The sequence below is a fragment of the Schistocerca serialis genome, chromosome 6 (assembly GCF_023864345.2).
Source record: "Schistocerca serialis cubense isolate TAMUIC-IGC-003099 chromosome 6, iqSchSeri2.2, whole genome shotgun sequence".
Lineage (NCBI taxonomy): Eukaryota > Metazoa > Arthropoda > Insecta > Orthoptera > Acrididae > Schistocerca > Schistocerca serialis.
In genome coordinates, this window is record NC_064643.1 from 360070257 (window position 1) to 360089961 (window position 19705).

The 19705-nt window shown below is 38.0% G+C and overlaps 1 protein-coding gene across 1 annotated transcript in view; it reads right to left on the reverse strand.

The window, feature by feature from the left end:
* Positions 1-915: 915 nt before the first annotated feature.
* LOC126484450 (lysosomal acid glucosylceramidase-like) overlaps positions 916-19705 on the reverse strand; it is a 115919-nt gene continuing 97129 nt past the window's right edge. Inside the window, exons 9-11 of the mRNA XM_050107971.1 lie at positions 14408-14487; positions 2990-3270; positions 916-1230 (exon numbers count right to left, since the gene is read on the reverse strand). Of these exons, the coding sequence (XP_049963928.1) occupies positions 1131-1230; positions 2990-3270; positions 14408-14487 (461 nt within the window). The 3' untranslated portion in view covers positions 916-1130. The remainder of the gene's footprint in view (positions 1231-2989; positions 3271-14407; positions 14488-19705) is intronic.

Here is a 19705-nt window from a genome sequence, read left to right on the forward strand (position 1 = left end):
ACTCCACAACCTCCTGATGCTGCATCTGTTGGCATTCTAGTCCCTACACTCTCTCCCCCCACCCCCACTAACATGCCTTCCCCTTCCCTGACTTCTCCAGATTGTTACTTCCATTCCACATGATAGTTGCATTTGGGTCCGGGATGCCGGAGTTGACGGTCATGTGTGCTTGCTTGTGTGTATGAATGGTGTATGTTTCTCTTTTGCTGATGAAGACTGGGGCTGAAAGCTATGTGTAAGTGTCTTTGTCTTTTAATCATGCCTGTCTACAACTTTATGTGTCTTCTTTATGTCACGTAGCCATCTATCTTTTCCTACATGGTTGATTCAAAAACTCTTAATGTATGCTATACAATAAAATAAAAAGCTTAATTTTCAACTCTTTATGGTTCCAACTTAGCTAGAAATTGCATTTATACTATTGCTGTCTTTTTCTGGAAAATTTTATGTACAAATTTCTTGTTTTTTAAGTAAAAATAAATGCGGACAAAAGCTTAATAGTTCATTGAATCAGTGGCTTTTGCCAGGATAAAATGAATTTGAGTTTTGCAAACAGTAGTTTCAATTTTCTTGGAGATGTGGTCCATCTGCACAACTAAATGATAGGCTGTTGTTTTGTGCCACACAGGTTCCATTTCTTTTTATTTATGAAGTAACTTGAGTGGCAATTTTGTGATCATCTTATTCCATATGTGTTGCCCTGGAGTTGCATTTATTTTGCACGCATAAGCCAAGAAGTTTGTTTTCTGTCATTTTTTAACATATTTCAGTTCAACACTTATCTTCGACTGTACTTTTAATTTTAATTAATTGATATATAACAGCACATTCTTGAAGGTTGTCAGTTTGCTTACATACATTTATGCAGTCGTAGATTTTACTTCTGGTTTTCTTATTGCCAGGAAAAAGGCTACATTTATTATTTAGTACTAAAAATGTATTTTGTACTTTACTGTCCTAGTACAACATAGTATGACTATATGCACATTAATAACAGTCTTTTGCATCTCATAAGTAAAGAGTGAAGTCTAATGTTTTTATAAAGAAAAACACTCAATAAATAGTTTACTGCTGAGCATCTTTGGTCTTTATCTCTGTTATCCCACATTTTAAGCCTTTCTTCAAGCACATCACCAGTACAAAAGAGAATTGAAAGATCGCTTTGGGATGGTAAGATCAATGTTGCCACGGTCTGGATCCACAAGCTGTATCTTTGTATCGCTGTTTTTCCTAGAAGGAAAAAAATAATAATTAAAAAGGTTCAAGAAGAATAAACAAAATGTTGTTTTTATAACAGTATATATTTTTATCTAAAACAGTATCTTGAAAAAGTACAACCAGATTGTTAAGTGCATATAGAACTTTAAAAATACCTAAGTAGTATTTCTAATTACTGGTTGCATTGATAAGAAAGCATAATGGCAATGATGTCATACAGTTAGGATTTAAGTGTAAAATTTAATATACCATTTACAGCTGCTCTCATAGTTCATAAATCCCAGTCATTCATAAATTCTGTTAAACCCTCTATACAAAGTTACTTGTATCAGACCACAACAAAGCAGTGTTGGTATTATAGGAAAAATTGTTCCCAGTTTCACACATAATATATATTCAAGATCAAGGTTACAAACTCAATTCATAAAATGAAACAAAAGGACTGGATGATCCATCCTTCTCCATGAATATATCAAAACTACTCGGCATTATTCGACTTCTCTGAAGCATTGCTTGTCTTTTCAGCAGAAAAACTATAATCCCAATCTGGATTCCAATGTACCAATACATACACTGTTGCAGGTTGTGAGCAGAAAGGAGAAGGAGAATTAGTGGGAGAGAGGATAGAAATCTAAGGATGGGTACCAAGAAGAGTGATGGCGAAGAACTCTCCAAACAAATTCTTCATCTCTACCCTTCTAAAATCTGCACATTCCCCATACCACTACTAGCATTTAATGGTAAGGACTCACTTTCTCACATCATCTTGTACTAAAACTTCCAATTATTTTTTATGTTGTGGAAAGAGGAATGGCCTTCTGAATTCCATCACTCACTCAGTCTGTATACAGTATTGATTTACCCTAATGTCATTTCTAACCCTATATGTTACCATATTAATCTGTGAAAACACCAGATGTAAGTCTTCTACTATGGACCACCCATCACTCAATACTCCAACCCTACCATATGTGTTTCAAGCTGAGTAAGTGGTACTCACCTGTGAAAGCAGCAATATTTTTTACCACATCTGTCATATCTGACTCCCTATTAGATGGAATGGAATAGAGCCATCTTTCTTCCCCATCCTTATCCAGTCTGAATTTGTGCCCTATCTATCATTAACTTGTTGTTGAATTGTTGTTTCATTTTCTTTGTAGATATACTCATGAACTGATTGAATATTTTCCACAAATGGTTAACATCAGGCTAGATCCAATCAACTACACCTGCTGAGGATCTGCCTCCCACCCCTATAAAAGCATAAGATTTTCAGGAAATGTCCTTAGGGTAAATCCCAGTCATTCAAAATTCCTATCATATACGTCAGTAGTTCTTGTTGCCACTTCCATCCACCACCCCCCCCCCTCTTTAATTTTTGATCCCTAGCTTATCCAGGTCTTTGCTTTTTCTATTTGTACTTCCCTCCCTCTTCCCAATTTTTATAAACAACTCTCATCATGTTTAACTCCTCCTGACCTAAACAAACACTGATGTTTTTCTTTATCATCATTATTACTGTGTCTCTGACTAAGAATTATTACTGTTATATTATTTATTTATTTTTGTACTAATTCCAAACTACAGTTCTTAAAGTGAAAAGCTGATGACACAACAGGAAGTATCATTTCCATATTAGAATATTAAATATAATTATACCATAAGCATACTTCCTGTAATCTATTAAGCAATTTTTGATTTCATGAAAAATTCAGAAAATTTCTTTTATAATATTTTTCTTCATTGAATGAAAAATGAGAAAGAAACTTACTCATTGTACATGACAATGACTGTAGCATTGTCTGGAGTTCTGAATGCCACACTCTTCAGTCCACTCTTGTCATTTGGCTCAATACTGATTCTCACTGACCCTTCAGGAACAAATTTGGAAAAGTGTCCCATAGCATAAAACATTGGCTGCTTATAGAACTCATCACTTGTTGCATTCACAATAACTGCAGAATCAACATAGTTGTTCACCCAGTTAGGACCACCTTCAGGATTCAAAGCAAGATTCCAGTCAATCCAACCAGTGACCCAGTGTGTCAAGTCCTGTAAATACAATTTTAATGAATTTTTGAGGCTCCTATGGCAAAAAGGAGGATAAATTTTTAAGTTACCAAGATTTGTATGGAAATTACTGGGATCACTGCAGCTCTAATGTTGTCCCAATATATCATATGATAGCACTATAAAAATCATCCTTGTCTCTATTATGCTGTGGATATTTGCAGTTTTGTTCCTTACTTTGGTAGCAGTGGTGGTGATCATTCTGATGAGTTGGAAAAGTGTTTACTTTAGTACAGGTTTATATCAAAGAATACACATTGATGCATGAATGTCATTATGAAACTGCCAAGAGTATTAATAGCATTGGATTAAGTGAGGAAGGGAGAAGGAGGAGGTGATAAACATTATTGGCTGTAATAAACATAAAAAACGAACAATGTGTGAGATTAAGGTATGTTGTTGCTGACTGAAGATATGTATTAAAACAAATATTTTATGGAGGTAAAAGTATTGAAGAATCACAGAGGTTTTTCTGTAAGAAAAAGAAATACTTGTCAAGTCTTATTTAAAATTCACTAGTTTTGTTAGAAAGTGACTTGCACATGTTACAAATACAATTTAACAAATAGAGTAGATTTTCATTCTCCAGTATTGTTGCTACATATTCGTAATCTATGCTCTGCAAACCACCATGAGGTGCATGGCAGAGGGTACATCCCATTGGACGAGTTATTGGAATTTCTTCTCATTCCATTCACATATGGAGTGCAGGAAGAATGACTGTTTGAATGCTTCTGTGTGTGCAGTAATTATTCTAATCTTATCCTCATGATCCCCATGTGAGCAATATGTAGGGGATTGAAGTACATTCCTAGAGTCATCATTTAAAGCTGGTTCTTGGAACTTTGTTAACAGACTTTCTCAGAATTGTTCTTGAAACTTTGTTAATAGACTTTCTCAGAATAGTTTACATCTATCTTCAAGAGTTTTCCAGTTCAGTTCCTTCAGGAACTCCGTGACTCTCTCCCACAGATCCAATAAACCTGTGATTGTTCATGTTGCCCTTCTCTGCATACATTTAATATCCTCCGTCAGTCCTATGTGGTATGGATCCCACACACTTGAGCAGTATTCTAGAACTGGTTACACAAGCAATTTGTAAATAATCTCCTTTGTAAACTGACTACATTTCCCCAATATTCTACCATAAACCAAAGCCTGCCACCTGCTTCACCCATGACTTGTTGTTGTCGTTGTTGTTGTCTTCAGTCCTGAGACTGGTTTGATGCAGCCCTCCATGCTACTCTATCCACCCATGACTTAGTCTATGTGATCATTCCATTTTATACCTTCAAAACGTGTTACACCCAGATATTTGTAGTTGGCCACTTCCAACAGTGACTTGTTGATAATGTAATCATAGGATACTAGTTTTTTTTTTTCCTTGATTTGAGAAGTGCACAATTTTACATTTCTAAACATTTAAAGTAAGTTGCCAATCTTTGCACCACTTTGAAATTTTATCAAAATCTGACTGAATACTTATTCAGCTTCTTTCAGACAGTACTTCACCACAGACAATAGCATCATTTGCAAAAAGTCTGAGATTACTATTAATATCATTGGTACACAACATGAACAGCAAGGATCCCAACACACTTCCTTGAGGCCCATCTGAAGTTAGTTCTACCTCTGACAATGACTCTCCATCCAAGATAACATGCTCTCAACCAAAAAGTCCTCAATCCAGTCACAAATTTCACTTGACACCCCACATGATCATACTTTTGACAACAAGCATCTCCATGATTTGGTACAGAGTCAAATACTTTCTGGAAATCAAGAAATACTGCCTCTACCTGACTGCCTTGATCCGTAGCTTTCAGTGTCATGTGAGGAAAGTGTGAGCTGGGTTTCACATGATTGATGTTTTCAGAATCCATGCTGGTTGGCATTGAGGAGGTCTTTCTGTTCAAGACACCTCATTATGTTTGAGCACAGAATATGTTCTAAGATTCTATAACAAATTGATGTCAGGGATACTGAGTGGTAGTTTTGTGAATCACACCTACTACCGTGGTGTGACCTGCACTTTTGTCCAAGATCTGGGCATGGTTTGTTGTTTGAGAGATCTACAATAGAGTACAGTTAAAAAGAGTGTTTAACTCAAATCACAAATTCAGTATAGAATATGGTACGGATTCCAGTGGTCCATGGAGCTCTCTTCAATAATAGTGACTTCAGCTGTTTCTCAACACCACTGACTTTAATACTTCTTTCATTCATCTTTTGAGTGGTATCAGGATTAAACTGTACCAACTGAGATACAAGGTTACTAATTTACTACAAGAATTAAAGAAAATACACAAAATGAGATTTCTATTAAGGCAACCCAAAAACCTGGTGGTAAAAATGATCAGTTTCCTAAAACGTTTTGAGGTTAATTACAGTTGTTAGTAAACTCAAAAACAGAGCTAATTTATGATAAATGTGGATAATATATGAGGCTACTCCTCTTTAAGGGAGAATTAGATGTAACAGAATATGTTAGTTAGAATATCAGCTGCAGCAACTGTATCACAAATGTTGGTTTACTACAAACTGCTCATACATTATGCAAAGGACAATTTTCAAAAATGTGTGTTTATTTGTGTTGATATCCGCTACTGTTCTCAAAAATTTTAAAAGAGCACAATTAGTTTACCCCTACAATTAACAATAACAGTATGAGTTTATCACAGCACTCACTGTTCAAAATTTCACAATATACACTCCTGGAAATGGAAAAAAGAACACATTGACACCGGTGTGTCAGACCCACCATACTTGCTCCGGACACTGCGAGAGGGCTGTACAAGCAATGATCACACGCACGGCACAGCGGACACACCAGGAACCGCAGTGTTGGCCGTCGAATGGCGCTAGCTGCGCAGCATTTGTGCACCGCCGCCGTCAGTGTCAACCAGTTTGCCGTGGCATACGGAGCTCCATCGCAGTCTTTAACACTGGTAGCATGCCGCGACAGCGTGGACGTGAACCGTATGTGCAGTTGACGGACTTTGAGCGAGGGCGTATAGTGGGCATGCGGGAGGCCTGGTGGACATACCGCCGAATTGCTCAACACGTGGGGCGTGAGGTCTCCACAGTACATTGATGTTGTCGCCAGTGGTCGGCGGAAGGTGCACGTGCCCGTCGACCTGGGACCGGAGCGCAGCGACACACGGATGCACGCCAAGACCGTAGGATCCTACGCAGTGCCGTAGGGGACCGCACCGCCACTTCCCAGCAAATTAGGGACACTGTTGCTCCTGGGGTATCGGCAAGGACCAGTCGCAACCGTCTCCATGAAGCTGGGCTACGGTCCCGCACACCGTTAGGCCGTCTTCCGCTCACGCCCCAACATCGTGCAGCCCGCCTCCAGTGGTGTCGCGACAGGCGTGAATGGAGGGACGAATGGAGACGTGTCGTCTTCAGCGATGAGAGTCGCTTCTGCCTTGGTGCCAATGATGGTCGTATGCGTGTTTGGCGCCGTGCAGGTGAGCGCCACAATCAGGACTGCATACGACCGAGGCACACAGGGCCAACACCCGGCATCATGGTGTGGGGAGCGATCTCCTACACTGGCCGTACACCACTGGTGATCGTCAAGGGGACACTGAATAGTGCACGGTACATCCAAACCGTCATCGAACCCATCGTTCTACCATTCCTAGACCGGCAAGGGAACTTGCTGTTCCAACAGGACAATGCACGTCCGCATGTATCCCGTGCCACCCAACGTGCTCTAGAAGGTGTAAGTCAACTACCCTGGCCAGCAAGATCTCCGGATCTGTCCCCCATTGAGCATGTTTGGGACTGGATGAAGCGTCGTCTCACGCGGTCTGCACGTCCAGCACGAACGCTGGTCCAACTGAGGCGCCAGGTGGAAATGGCATGGCAAGCCGTTCCACAGGACTACATCCAGCATCTCTACGATCGTCTCCATGGGAGAATAGCAGCCTGCATTGCTGCGAAAGGGCGATATACACTGTACTAGTGCCGACATTGTGCATGCTCTGTTGCCTGTGTCTATGTGCCTGTGGTTCTGTCAGTGTGATCATGTGATGTATCTGACCCCAGGAATGTGTCAATAAAGTTTCCCCTTCCTGGGACAATGAATTCACGGTGTTCTTATTTCAATTTCCAGGAGTGTATTATAATATAAACAGGTATTCTACACCTACATCTACATGTACTGTGGCACAAACCACCGTGAGGTGCATGGCAGATGGTACATCCCACTGTACCTATTCTTAGGGTTTCTTCCCGTTCCATTCACAAATGGAGTGTGGGAAGAATGATTGTTTAAATGCCTCTGTGTGTGCAGCAATTATTTTAATCTTATCTGCATGATCCCTATGTGAGCAACATGTAGGGAATTGTAGTATATTCCTAGAGTCATTATTTAAAGCTAGTTTTTGAAACTTTGTTAACAGACTTTCTCAGGATAGTTTACATCTATCTTCAAGAGTCTTACATTTCAGTTCCTTCGGTATCTCTGCAACACTCTCCCATGGATTCAACAAACCTGGGACCATTCATGCTGCCCTTTTCTATATACATTCAATATCCCCTGTTAGTCCTGTCTGGTACAGGTCCATATGCTTGACGAATATCCTTGCAATTCTCACAAGTGTTCAGAATTTCACAATATATCACAAACAAATCAATAAAAGACTATGCAGAAGGATGAAAACAGTAAAATATGTGAATCTAGAACTTCAAATCAGCAAAGGCTGTCTCACACAAAGGAAAATTCCTAAGTCAGTTTTTATTTATAAATTTTTCACTTAACTGTTACTACATTGACATGTCAAAGAACAACACTGCAGGATGAGTTTATCTCAGTCAAAATCACTAAAATGTGCAACATCAACAAAGCACATCTTCTGCCTGTTACAGCTAACAATGTGTGAATTCCAATCCTTTGAACTAAAATATTTACTTGATACCTCACTTTACTATAATAGATTTATGTGAGGTAACTAGCATTGGTATGGAACTGTTAACAGGAGAAGTAACTGGCTTTTTGAAGCGAGCATCATCTCTAGCAGATTTTATCAACTGGTACCTAATTTACAATCATGTTATAGTACCCCCACAGAAAATTATGTCAAAACAATAAGGTACTAGAAATGGCACTGTTTATTGCGAATATCATATGTATTGCATTTTAACCTTAGTGACTGTGACAGACACAACTGCATCTCAGCAGAATAAGGAAGAAAAGGCTGGTCACACACTTTCACAAGAGCTGTTGAGAATGAATAAATACACCGTGAATTAGTTTCAAATCTGTTAAGTTGTTATCAGTGCTGGTACCAGTAACAACATTGTACAATTTTATCAGTGTGGTTTTTGTTACTGTATTTTGAATTTAATTGTAAATAATTATATAATTTTTGGTATTGTTTTTTGTTTGGAGGCAATTATCATGGGGAGTAGGCGCCCCAGAATCGTTATTGTGGAAGTAGGGATGGAGATGAAGATGTTGGTGAGAAAGTGGTGACATGTAACACATTAATAAATTTCAGTCAACTTTGGAACTTATAACTTAGTGTATGAAAAATTTGCTATCATGGTAAAATATCCTTAGCCCTACTAGGGATTGGGTGGAGCTGTGACAGATGTGCCATAAATATAATAAAAAATATATTACTGTTGAATCCATAGTTTTCTGGGATGACTGACTGGCAGTCCCAAATACATACAACTGTGATATTTACAGCCTTACTCTGGAACTCAGGGATCAATTTCAAGAAAATTTTATGAATATCAGTTCCTGTCTGGAGAAAAAGAATAATAATAATAATAATAATAATAATCCCCGTGGAGGCCCGGGAAAAGAATAGGCCTCTGATATGTTCTGCCAGTCGTAAAAGATGACGAAAAGAACAAACCACTAATAGGGCTAACCCCCCTTTTAGTGTGGTTAGTTGGTTCAGGACAGAACTAAAGAAGCCTCGGACAAGCGCCGTCATGGTCGGGGACAACACTTGAACCCTATGCCCGCCCACAATGGTAACGACACTGCTAGCCAACTGGAAAATGATTTAAATCCAAATAGAGGTGTTTTGCAGGATATGCTTCCTGCAACCACCCTAGAAGGAAAACAAAGACAGAGGATGAGATGGTCAGATGAAGATAATCGACACCTCATGTTCTGTTATTACCAAGCAACAAACCTAGGAACCAACACAACTGGATACAGATCACAAGTATACACAACATTTATTACCAGATACCCAGAATTAAAATTTTTAACAGAACAACGACTAGCTGATCAGATCCGTGTAATAATAAAAAATAACAGGATACCCCAGTCAGAATTAGAAAACATCAAACAACAAGTACAACAAATACTGGAACAAAATAATGTGCAAACAGAAGAAGAAGAAAATACAGTAATGGACTCAAACATCCCAGAGCAAACAAACAAAGAACAACACGCACCAATTAAACAATCAGAGGAAAACGAAATCTTAAGACAGCCACCAGAACAAGCACAAATAGAACATGAAGTGACACAGATGTTAGATATAGAAGAAAAATTTCAGCTAACATATATAGAATACAAAGACACAAATACAGACATTAGACCATTCTTGCATAGACCACCAAATAACCCACAAGTTGAAACAACAATAAAAACTATCAACACAATCATACACAACAAAATAAATGAAAACACAACTATGGAAGAGTTACAACTACTGGTTTATATAGGAGCACTTACTACACTAAATATACACACTAGGCAGAGATCTGAACCAACCAACACACAGAAGAAACCCACAAAACCAGCATGGCAACACAGGCTACAGATCAAAATAGAAAAACTGAGAAAAGACATCGGACAGCTAACACAATTTATAAGAAATGAAATCTCAGAAAAAAAAACGAAAAAGGTTAGGTAAAATCTCACAACAAGAAGCGACAGAGCAATTAGACGAAAAGAAGCAGAAATTACAAGCATTAGCCAAACGACTCAGAAGATACAAAAAAAGTGAAAATAGAAGGAAACAAAACCAAACATTCAACACAAACCAAAAGAAATTTTACCAGACAATAGATAACACACACATTAAAATAAACAATCCACCAAACATAACAGACATGGAACACTTCTGGAGCAACATATGGTCAAACCCGGTACAAAATAACAGGCATGCACGATGGATACAAGCAGAAACAGACACATACAAGATGATACCACAAATGCCTGAAGTGATAATTTTGCAACATGAAGTCACTCAAGCAATTAATTCTACTCACAATTGGAAAGCCCCTGGAAATGATAAAATAGCAAATTTCTGGTTAAAGAAGTTCACCTCAACACATTCACATCTAACTAAATTATTTAACAGTTACATTGCAGACCCATACACATTCCCTGATACACTTACACATGGAATAACATATCTGAAACCTAAAGATCAAGCAGACACAGCGAACCCAGCTAAATATCGCCCCATAACATGCCTACCAACAATATACAAAATATTAACTTCAGTCATTAAACAGAAATTAATGACACATACAACACAGAACAAAATTATAAATGAAGAACAAAAAGGCTGTTGCAAAGGAGCACGAGGATGTAAAGAGCAACTGATAATAGATGCAGAGGTGACATATCAAGCTAAAACTAAACAAAGGTTGCTACACTACGCATACATTGATTACCAAAAAGCTTTTGATAGTGTACCCCACTCATGGTTACTACAAATATTGGAAATATACAAAGTAGATCCTAAATTGATACAGTTCCTAAACATAGTAATGAAAAATTGGAAAACCACACTTAATATCCAAACAAATTCAAATAATATCACATCACAGCCAATACAGATTAAGCATGGAATATACCAAGGAGACTCATTAAGTCCTTTCTGGTTCTGCCTTGCTCTGAACCCACTATCCAACATGCTAAATAATACAAATTATGGATACAATATTACTGGAACATACCCACACAAAATCACACATTTGCTATACATGGATGATCTAAAACTACTGGCAGCAACAAATCAACAACTCAACCAATTACTAAAGATAACAGAAGGATTCAGCAATGATATAAGTATGGCTTTTGGAACAGACAAATGTAAGAAAAATAGCATAGTCAAGGGAAAACACACTAAACAAGAAGATTACATATTGGATAACCACAGCGACTGCATAGAAGCGATGGAAAAAATGGATGCCTATAAATATCTAGGATACAGACAAAAAATAGGAATAGATAATACAAATATTAAAGAAGAACTAAAAGAAAAATATAGACAAAGACTAACAAAAATACTGAAAACAGAATTGACAGCAAGAAACAAGACAAAAGCTATAAATACTTATGCCATACCAATATTGACCTACTCATTTGGAGTAGTGAAATGGAGTAACACAGACCTAGAAGCACTCAATACACTTACACGATCACAATGCCACAAATATAGAATACATCACATACATTCAGCAACAGAAAGATTCACATTAAGCAGAAAGGAAGGAGGAAGGGGATTTATCGACATAAAAAACCTACATTATGGACAGGTAGACAATTTAAGAAAATTCTTTCTAGAACGAGCAGAAACTAGCAAAATACACAAGGCAATCACTCATATAAGTACATCGGCTACACCACTGCAATTTCATAACCACTTCTACAACCCTTTAGATCACATAACATCAACAGATACGAAGAAAGTAACTTGGAAAAAGAAAACACTTCATGGCAAGCACCCGTATCATCTAACACAGCCACACATCGATCAAGACGCATCCAACACATGGCTAAGAAAAGGCAATATATACAGTGAGACAGAAGGATTCATGATTGCAATACAGGATCAAACAATAAACACCAGGTATTACAGCAAGCATATTATTAAAGATCCCAATACCACAATGGATAAATGCAGACTTTGTAAACAACAAATAGAAACAGTAGATCACATCACAAGCGGATGTACAATACTAGCAAATACAGAATACCCCAGAAGACATGACAATGTCGCAAAAATAATACATCAACAGCTTGCTTTACAACATAAACTTTTAAAACAACACGTTCCTAAATACAAGTATACACCACAAAATGTACTGGAGAATGATGAATACAAATTATACTGGAACAGAACCATTATAACAGATAAAACAACGCCACATAACAAACCTGACATCATACTCACCAATAAAAAGAAGAAATTAACACAACTAATCGAAATATCCATACCCAATACAACAAATATACAAAATAAAACAGGAGAAAAACTTGAAAAATACATCCAACTGGCTGAGGAAGTCAAAGACATGTGGCATCAGGATAAAGTTGACATCATACCAATTATACTATCAACTACAGGAGTCATACCACACAATATCCACCAGTACATCAATGCAATACAGCTACATCCAAACATATATATACAACTACAGAAATCCGTAATTATTGATACATGTTCAATTACCCGAAAGTTCCTAAATGCAATATAACACATACCGTACAGTTAAAAGGAAGTGACGCTTGATCAAGGTCCGCGTCACTCCATTTTTAACCGGACTTAACGTCTGAGAAAGTGAAGGAAATAATAATAATAATAATAATACACTGGGACTAAGACACCACTAATGCTCCTAGGGATGATGGAGAGGTAAAGGAGGGAATGTGGATGATGGAGAGACAAAGGAGTGAAAGAGGAGGCAAATAAGTGTAAATCTGCAGGGCTTGGCAAAATTTCGACCAAGCTTAATGCACATATGGCTTACAATCTAGGAGAAAATTCAGTGTTTGTAATACACTCATAGCATTTCTAGGAGTGAAGGTGGGGCTGGGAAGGGAATGACACGCTAAAAAAATTAAAAATAACTGATATTGATGTCAAATTCACAATGAGAAGATGAGATTCAGGGAAAATTTTTACACAATAAATGTACATATTGATTAAATTCTAATTAGTATTTAGTGTTTTGTGTCATTATTGCATGGTGAAGATATACTAAGACAATGATATAATTGTGATGGCTTCTTTCAAGAGTTTGCTGCATAGGCCACAAACTAACTTTATGAGCTCACTTATTTCACAGAAAATGAACGGATTTTTTCACCTAGTAAAAAGAAAATTTAGGCTTATGTTTTTAATGGGAAACTAGAATTATTCACTGGTTACAAAATGCTTATTGCTTGAGCATGCAAATACTTCAGTGTTTTTACTTGTCTACTGGAAGATGACGGCTGCAGTATTATCTCTGTTAACATCTTGAGTTCTGTATTTCGGCGTTGCATCTAGCTTAAAAGTATAAGAAATTGAATGTAAAAGGAGTATACACAAAATACGTAAAAATCAATCATACATTCTATGAATGTCTTTTAAACTGACTAGCCAAATTTCACAGGATGAGTTGTCCCATGTAAATAAGTGCTGTTTATGATGCTCAAATGTTGTGACTAGATGCAGCATATGATTTGAGTGTAGTTATGATATCTGAACAGTCTGTTACAGACAGGTCCATAATGAACATATGGCTTGTAGCAACTTTGAATGTGTGATGATAATCATTGCAAGACACATGGGTCATAGCACATTGGAGATTACATATGATTTCAGGTTTGTAAAGTCAGCAGTACATACAGTGAACCTTGCAGTGGGACAGCCATGTCATGGATCAATAGAGATCATCTTTTCTCCACAGAGCCATAGGGAGAAACCCACAGACTACTGTGAGGCAGCTCACAGCCTGATTTGAAGAGTGAGCAACAGTAAATTATTTTACCAAGACTGTACACAGACAAATGAATCACAAAGGCTTCAGCAACCAAGGACTGATATCACATCTAGTGCCTTTCAATGGCGTTTTCATGTACAATGTATATTTAAGTAGCATATTATAGCATTTGCATGTACACTGTATATTTAAGTAGCACATTTCTGATGGTAAGCTATATATAATATGACACTTTCTAATGACTGCTGAAAATGCAAGTGAGATACACTAGGCATTCAGAAAAATCTGAGGGTAGAACTTAAGATAATAAGTCATGTTAAAAATGCTTAGTACAGAGAAATGCAGCCCCTTACAACTGTATCACCATCTCACTTCTAAAGACCTTTAGTATAGTTTTAAAAGCAGAATAACATACTTGAATTATGTCAGCCATGTACTGTTCACCTCTTGACCATTCACCAAGCACAACTTTAGTTATATCCCATGGTTTGTCACCTGAAAAGATACAACAAGGACATTTATAAACTGCTGTACTGTTTTCTGATGAGACAGAACACAGATAGCCATATAACACAAATTCAGTGACAAGCATTTTTCTCTCATATACAGGCAGAGCAGGTAGGCAGGGATGGTGAGGGGAGGGGGGTTATGCACACTCAGCATCACATTTCTTCATAATGTTTGCACACATTTTCATAAATTTCATCACCAACAACCACTTATCATCCATTGCTGGATATAAGCCTCTTCTAGAGTTCTCCATCCATAGTGGTCTTCCAAGTTTTCGCATCCAAGTTTGTCCTGCTTGTTTCTTTATGTTGTATTCTTGACAAACAAATTCATGAAGATTCCTAATGAAAAATGGTTAAATGTGATGCAAAAAAGGAATGAGAAACTTTGGTTCCATACATACATCACGTAAGTTTAAAAAAGAAATATTACATGTATTTACCTACACTACCACTAATTAAAACAGGAACTGTTCAGCAAGACTGTTCCTAACATTAAACAATTAATGACATTAAATATTGTGCTTTGGGGATGAACATTGCTTCACCCGTGCTTCACAATTTTATTTACTTCTAATGTAATTGGAAATAGGTTACATACTTCCACATAAGTCTGCAGAATCCAAAACTGTGAAATTGACCATCACTAATATTTCACCTTTCTAGCACTTTTCACATGTTTGCATGTCTTTACACTAACAAGATCCATCTAATGCACCTTAACTTTTTAGTTCTGTTATTCCCAATTATAAATTTCAGTTAACACTAGACTATTTTCCTGTATACATTCTACCAATAGAAAATTTCTCCTACCAAGCACAAAAAAATCAAAAATGCTCCTGTTTTGAAAGACCAACTGAACAATGGGTTACAAGCTGCCTAATTCTACCTTCCCCAGCACCTTTAAAAATGTTCCCAAACAATTTGGCACACGAACATTTCACACTCTTTTTAATGTGCAACTTACTTCTCACTCCAATGAGCTCCCCTAACTGTCAACTCGCTCACACCCACTAGTCCATCGCTGTACGTCACTCATTCCCACCAACTCTCACTTGTCCATTCTCAGTCATTCAGCCCAATTCATTATCATTATCTCTGTGTCTCTCTCTAACTGTCATTGTCTCCTATTTCACAGCCACAGTCTTCTTCATTGTGCCCTACTACTACAGTCTCCTCTCAATGTCTTTCCTTCTCATTCCTGTTGTCTGTTCCCACTGTCACTATGTGTCTTCTCCTTGTTGTTGTTGTCATAGACTCTGCCTCTCTTTATCACCAGCTCTAATCCACTTCCACTTTCTCCATCTGTTTATTCCTCTCCCATTGGCACTGTCTCCATCACTCTTTTCCTAGCACTGGTTTGTCCTGTCAATTATGTTTCACAGTCGCTGTGTCCCTCTTTTTCTCCCAGACTGCCATTGTCTCCTTTGCTCTCTCTATAGTACAACGGCTGAGTAATATCTTCCAGTATTTATTACTTTTCTGTCTCTTTCCCACTACCACTGTCTCCTCTTTCAGTAAAAAAAGTGTGAATATGTTTGCATGCCAAAACATTTGCAAAATTTTTTTAAAGATTTTGAGGAAGGTAGAATAAGGTGCCTGGTGCCCCACTTCTCAATCACAGTCTTTTACACAGAAGCATATTTGCATTTTTTGTACTCCAATAAGAGCATTTTTCCACTGGTTCCCTTCTTTTCCCTGCCATAACAGGGTGTGTCACTCATATGAAAAGAAATATGGGGTAGTAAAGTTTTGATAGTTTACTTATGGTATGTAAAACTGAAATAACATAAAACTAATTTTACACCTCACACCAGATTTTATCATGCACAAAAATTTTGCATGTGCTTCAGTACTACAGTATGGTATTCACAAAATATTTCTAATGATAACAGTCACTTTACAGCATATTTCTCCATGCTAGGTTTTCACCTAATTCTGGATTTTATGCACAGATTCTATTTGTAAAGGTATGGTAACTTTGTACCTCTCTACAGTATTTTGGAAACTGGTAAAGTAATCAAGAAAATTTTATGGTTGTTCAAGATCATGATCTTAGGAATATATCAAAAAATCGCATCCATATACTGTGCACATTCATTTTGGAATCTGCAGCTCAGTTTTAGTACCACTACCCAAAAACCAAGTTTTTAGGGTGTTTCTTGATAATGGATAAATATTTTTGAAAACAGGAGAGTGGCACTTCTAAATAAATGCAACATTAAAATTGGAACAATTTTCTGTGGTTAGGCCGTTTCTTGGTAATGGATGAATATTTTTGAAAACAGGAGAGTGGCACTTCTAAATAAATGCAACATTAAAATTGGAGCAATTTGCTTATTCATTATTTAGATTACACCTCACATACAGTTTTACATTTGTATTTTATCTTGTATATGTGAGGTAACTTTGAACCTTTGTATTTCAGGAACAGATAAAGGCATCAATAGAATTTTCAGGCTTCTTTGAGATCAGAATTTTTGGAAAATATTGTAAAAATTTCATCCATTTGCTACGCATAGCAGTCTTGGAATCTGTGGGTCAGTTTTGGTAAGAAAAAATGTAAAAAAAGAACACTTTTTGTGGTTGTCTAAGGAACCACCTGTGAACTGATAGAGATTTTGGAAATGGAAAGATGACTCCTAGATAAATGCTTAGAGAATATATGGTTAAAATTTGAGCAATTTTCTGCCATTAGTTTTTATTTAGATTTCACATCATACTGGATTTTACACGTGTATTTTATGTGTACAAATATGATAACTTTCAATGCGTCTGTGATCCACCCAACTGCAGACAAAACAGCACTGCCTCTAGCTCTTTCCCAGCCACAGACTTGTGAAGAATTGAGGAGGGTTTTGGGAACCATCAACTTCTATAGGCAACACCTGCCACAGCCTGCAGCTAACAAAGCACCACTGACAGATGCAGCACTGGCACAGAGAAACAAACACAGCAGGAAACTGTTGATGTGGACTTTGGAAATGCTCAAGGCCTTTGATAACATCAAACCATTCCTCCAACAGGCTGTGACTTTAGTAGACCCTGTAAGCAAAGCCCCATTATCTCTCACCCCTGATGTGAGTGATGCAGCCATCAGCACAGAGCTCCAACAGTTAGTAGATGGGCCCAACCATTATGGTTATTTTCTCAGAAACTGACAGAGTCACAGTGGAAATGATTTGCATTTAACAGAGAACCGTTAGCAGTCTACAAGACAGTATGTCATTTCAAATCAGAAGCTGAAGGTAGGCCCATCACTATTTTCATGGATCACAGACCACTAACAGAGGCCATAGAGAATTCTATGAAAGACTGCTCACTACATCATTTTCACTATTTGGACTGTGAGGGTCAATTTGCAACAAATGTACAACATATCTGATGGGTAACAACACAGTGCCGGATGCTCTCCTGAGAATTGATGCTCTTTCAGGGTGTATTAATTACAATGAACTTTCTTTGGCACAAGAGATTGATTCTCAAATCAAAGACCTTCTGCAGAACACTTCAACAAGCCTTAAGTTTGAGTATCACCTCTTCTCTGGTTCACACAAGCAAGTTTGGTGCAACACATGAACAGGGAAAGTTAGACCACTGGTTCCATCTCAAATGAGAAGACTTGTATTTGATAGCCTTCACAATTTGTCACATCTGGGCATCCACCCCATCACCAAACTTGTAACAGACTGCTTTGTTTGGCCGGACCTAAAGAATGACTATAAGAGCTGGATCCATACCTGCACTGCATGCCATCGCTGCACAAACAGGCAGGCCTCCTAGCCCAGGGCTTGGCCAATATGACAATCTGGCAGGTAGGTTACAGCACATACATTTGTCTTTAGTCAGACCACTCCCAGATTCTGCTAGTTACAACTCTATTCAGTCAGCTGCTGACAGAGTCACATGGTGGCTCGAGGCAGTGTTGATATCAGACATCATAGCTGAGATGACAGCGTAAGGCCTTAGTACAAGTGTGGATCACACATTTCTATTGCCTCCTCACAATAATGATGGACCAGGGAAGGCAATTCAAGGTCTCTGTGGAATTCAGTGCCTTTGCACTGCTGCTTACCACCCACAGAACAATGGTCACTGGAGTGGTGGCACTGCATCTTCAAAACATCACAGAAGTGACACAGTGGGAGTTGTCAGAGGCCCTTCCATGGGTACTTCTCAGTGTTTGCAGTGCCTTGAAGGAGGATCTGCTGGCTTTACTGGCAGAGATCCTATATGGTGAAAAGTAGATGTTCCCAGGAGAATTTGTTGACCCTGTGAATTCACCTAATACAACTAAACTGCTGGAAATGGTTCAATGAGTCACATAGGATGCCACCTCCACAGTGACATGGAACATCAAATGTTTTTGTACACAAAGAATTGATGACATGCAAGTATATAACATTACAAGATGACACTACAAGGGCATCATTTCAGCCACCTTACTCTAGTCCTTACAAGGTATTACAGAGGGGTAAACAAACATTTGACATACTTCTCTGTGACAAGTGCACTACAGTTTTGATACACAGAATCAAACCTGTGTAAGTATTCAACTCAAAATCTGACCTATTCAACAGTAACTTGGCTCATTGTTTCACCAATCCAGAGCAGAACCTGCACTCCAGCACAACATGTCATGCGGAGACAACCGAGGTAGCGCCTCCTCCCTTTACACACCAGATTCTCCACCTACTACCCCACTGTCATGCTTCGGCCACCCACTCCACCCTCCTCCGCACCTCAAATATTTCTTCACAGACTGGGCAATGCTTTTTACAATATTTACAAAGTTTTTTAGCATTACTTAAAATGTACAATTTTTTTTAAATGACACTGTTAACTCCAGTATATTTGTTTCTGTGTAACTGATATCCTGTAAAATCTTGACCATCCTCTCAGTACGAGGACTGTTCAAAAAATTCCAGAACTTTGTCCATAAAATTCTTCTACACTTATCTTTTTCTTATTGTGCATGGTGTCCTTCGAAATACTCTCCTCCACAATTGATACACCACTCCCAACACTGTTTCCACCTCCAGAATTAGTCTTGGTACACATCTTGCTGTATCACACGAAGTGCCATCTGCGAATTTTCTTTCATCTCGTCTATCATTGCAAACCTTCATACTTTCAATGGGTTTTCAACTTTGGAAATAAAAAAAGTCTCCAGGGGCCAGGTCTGGAGAGTATGTGGGATAGGC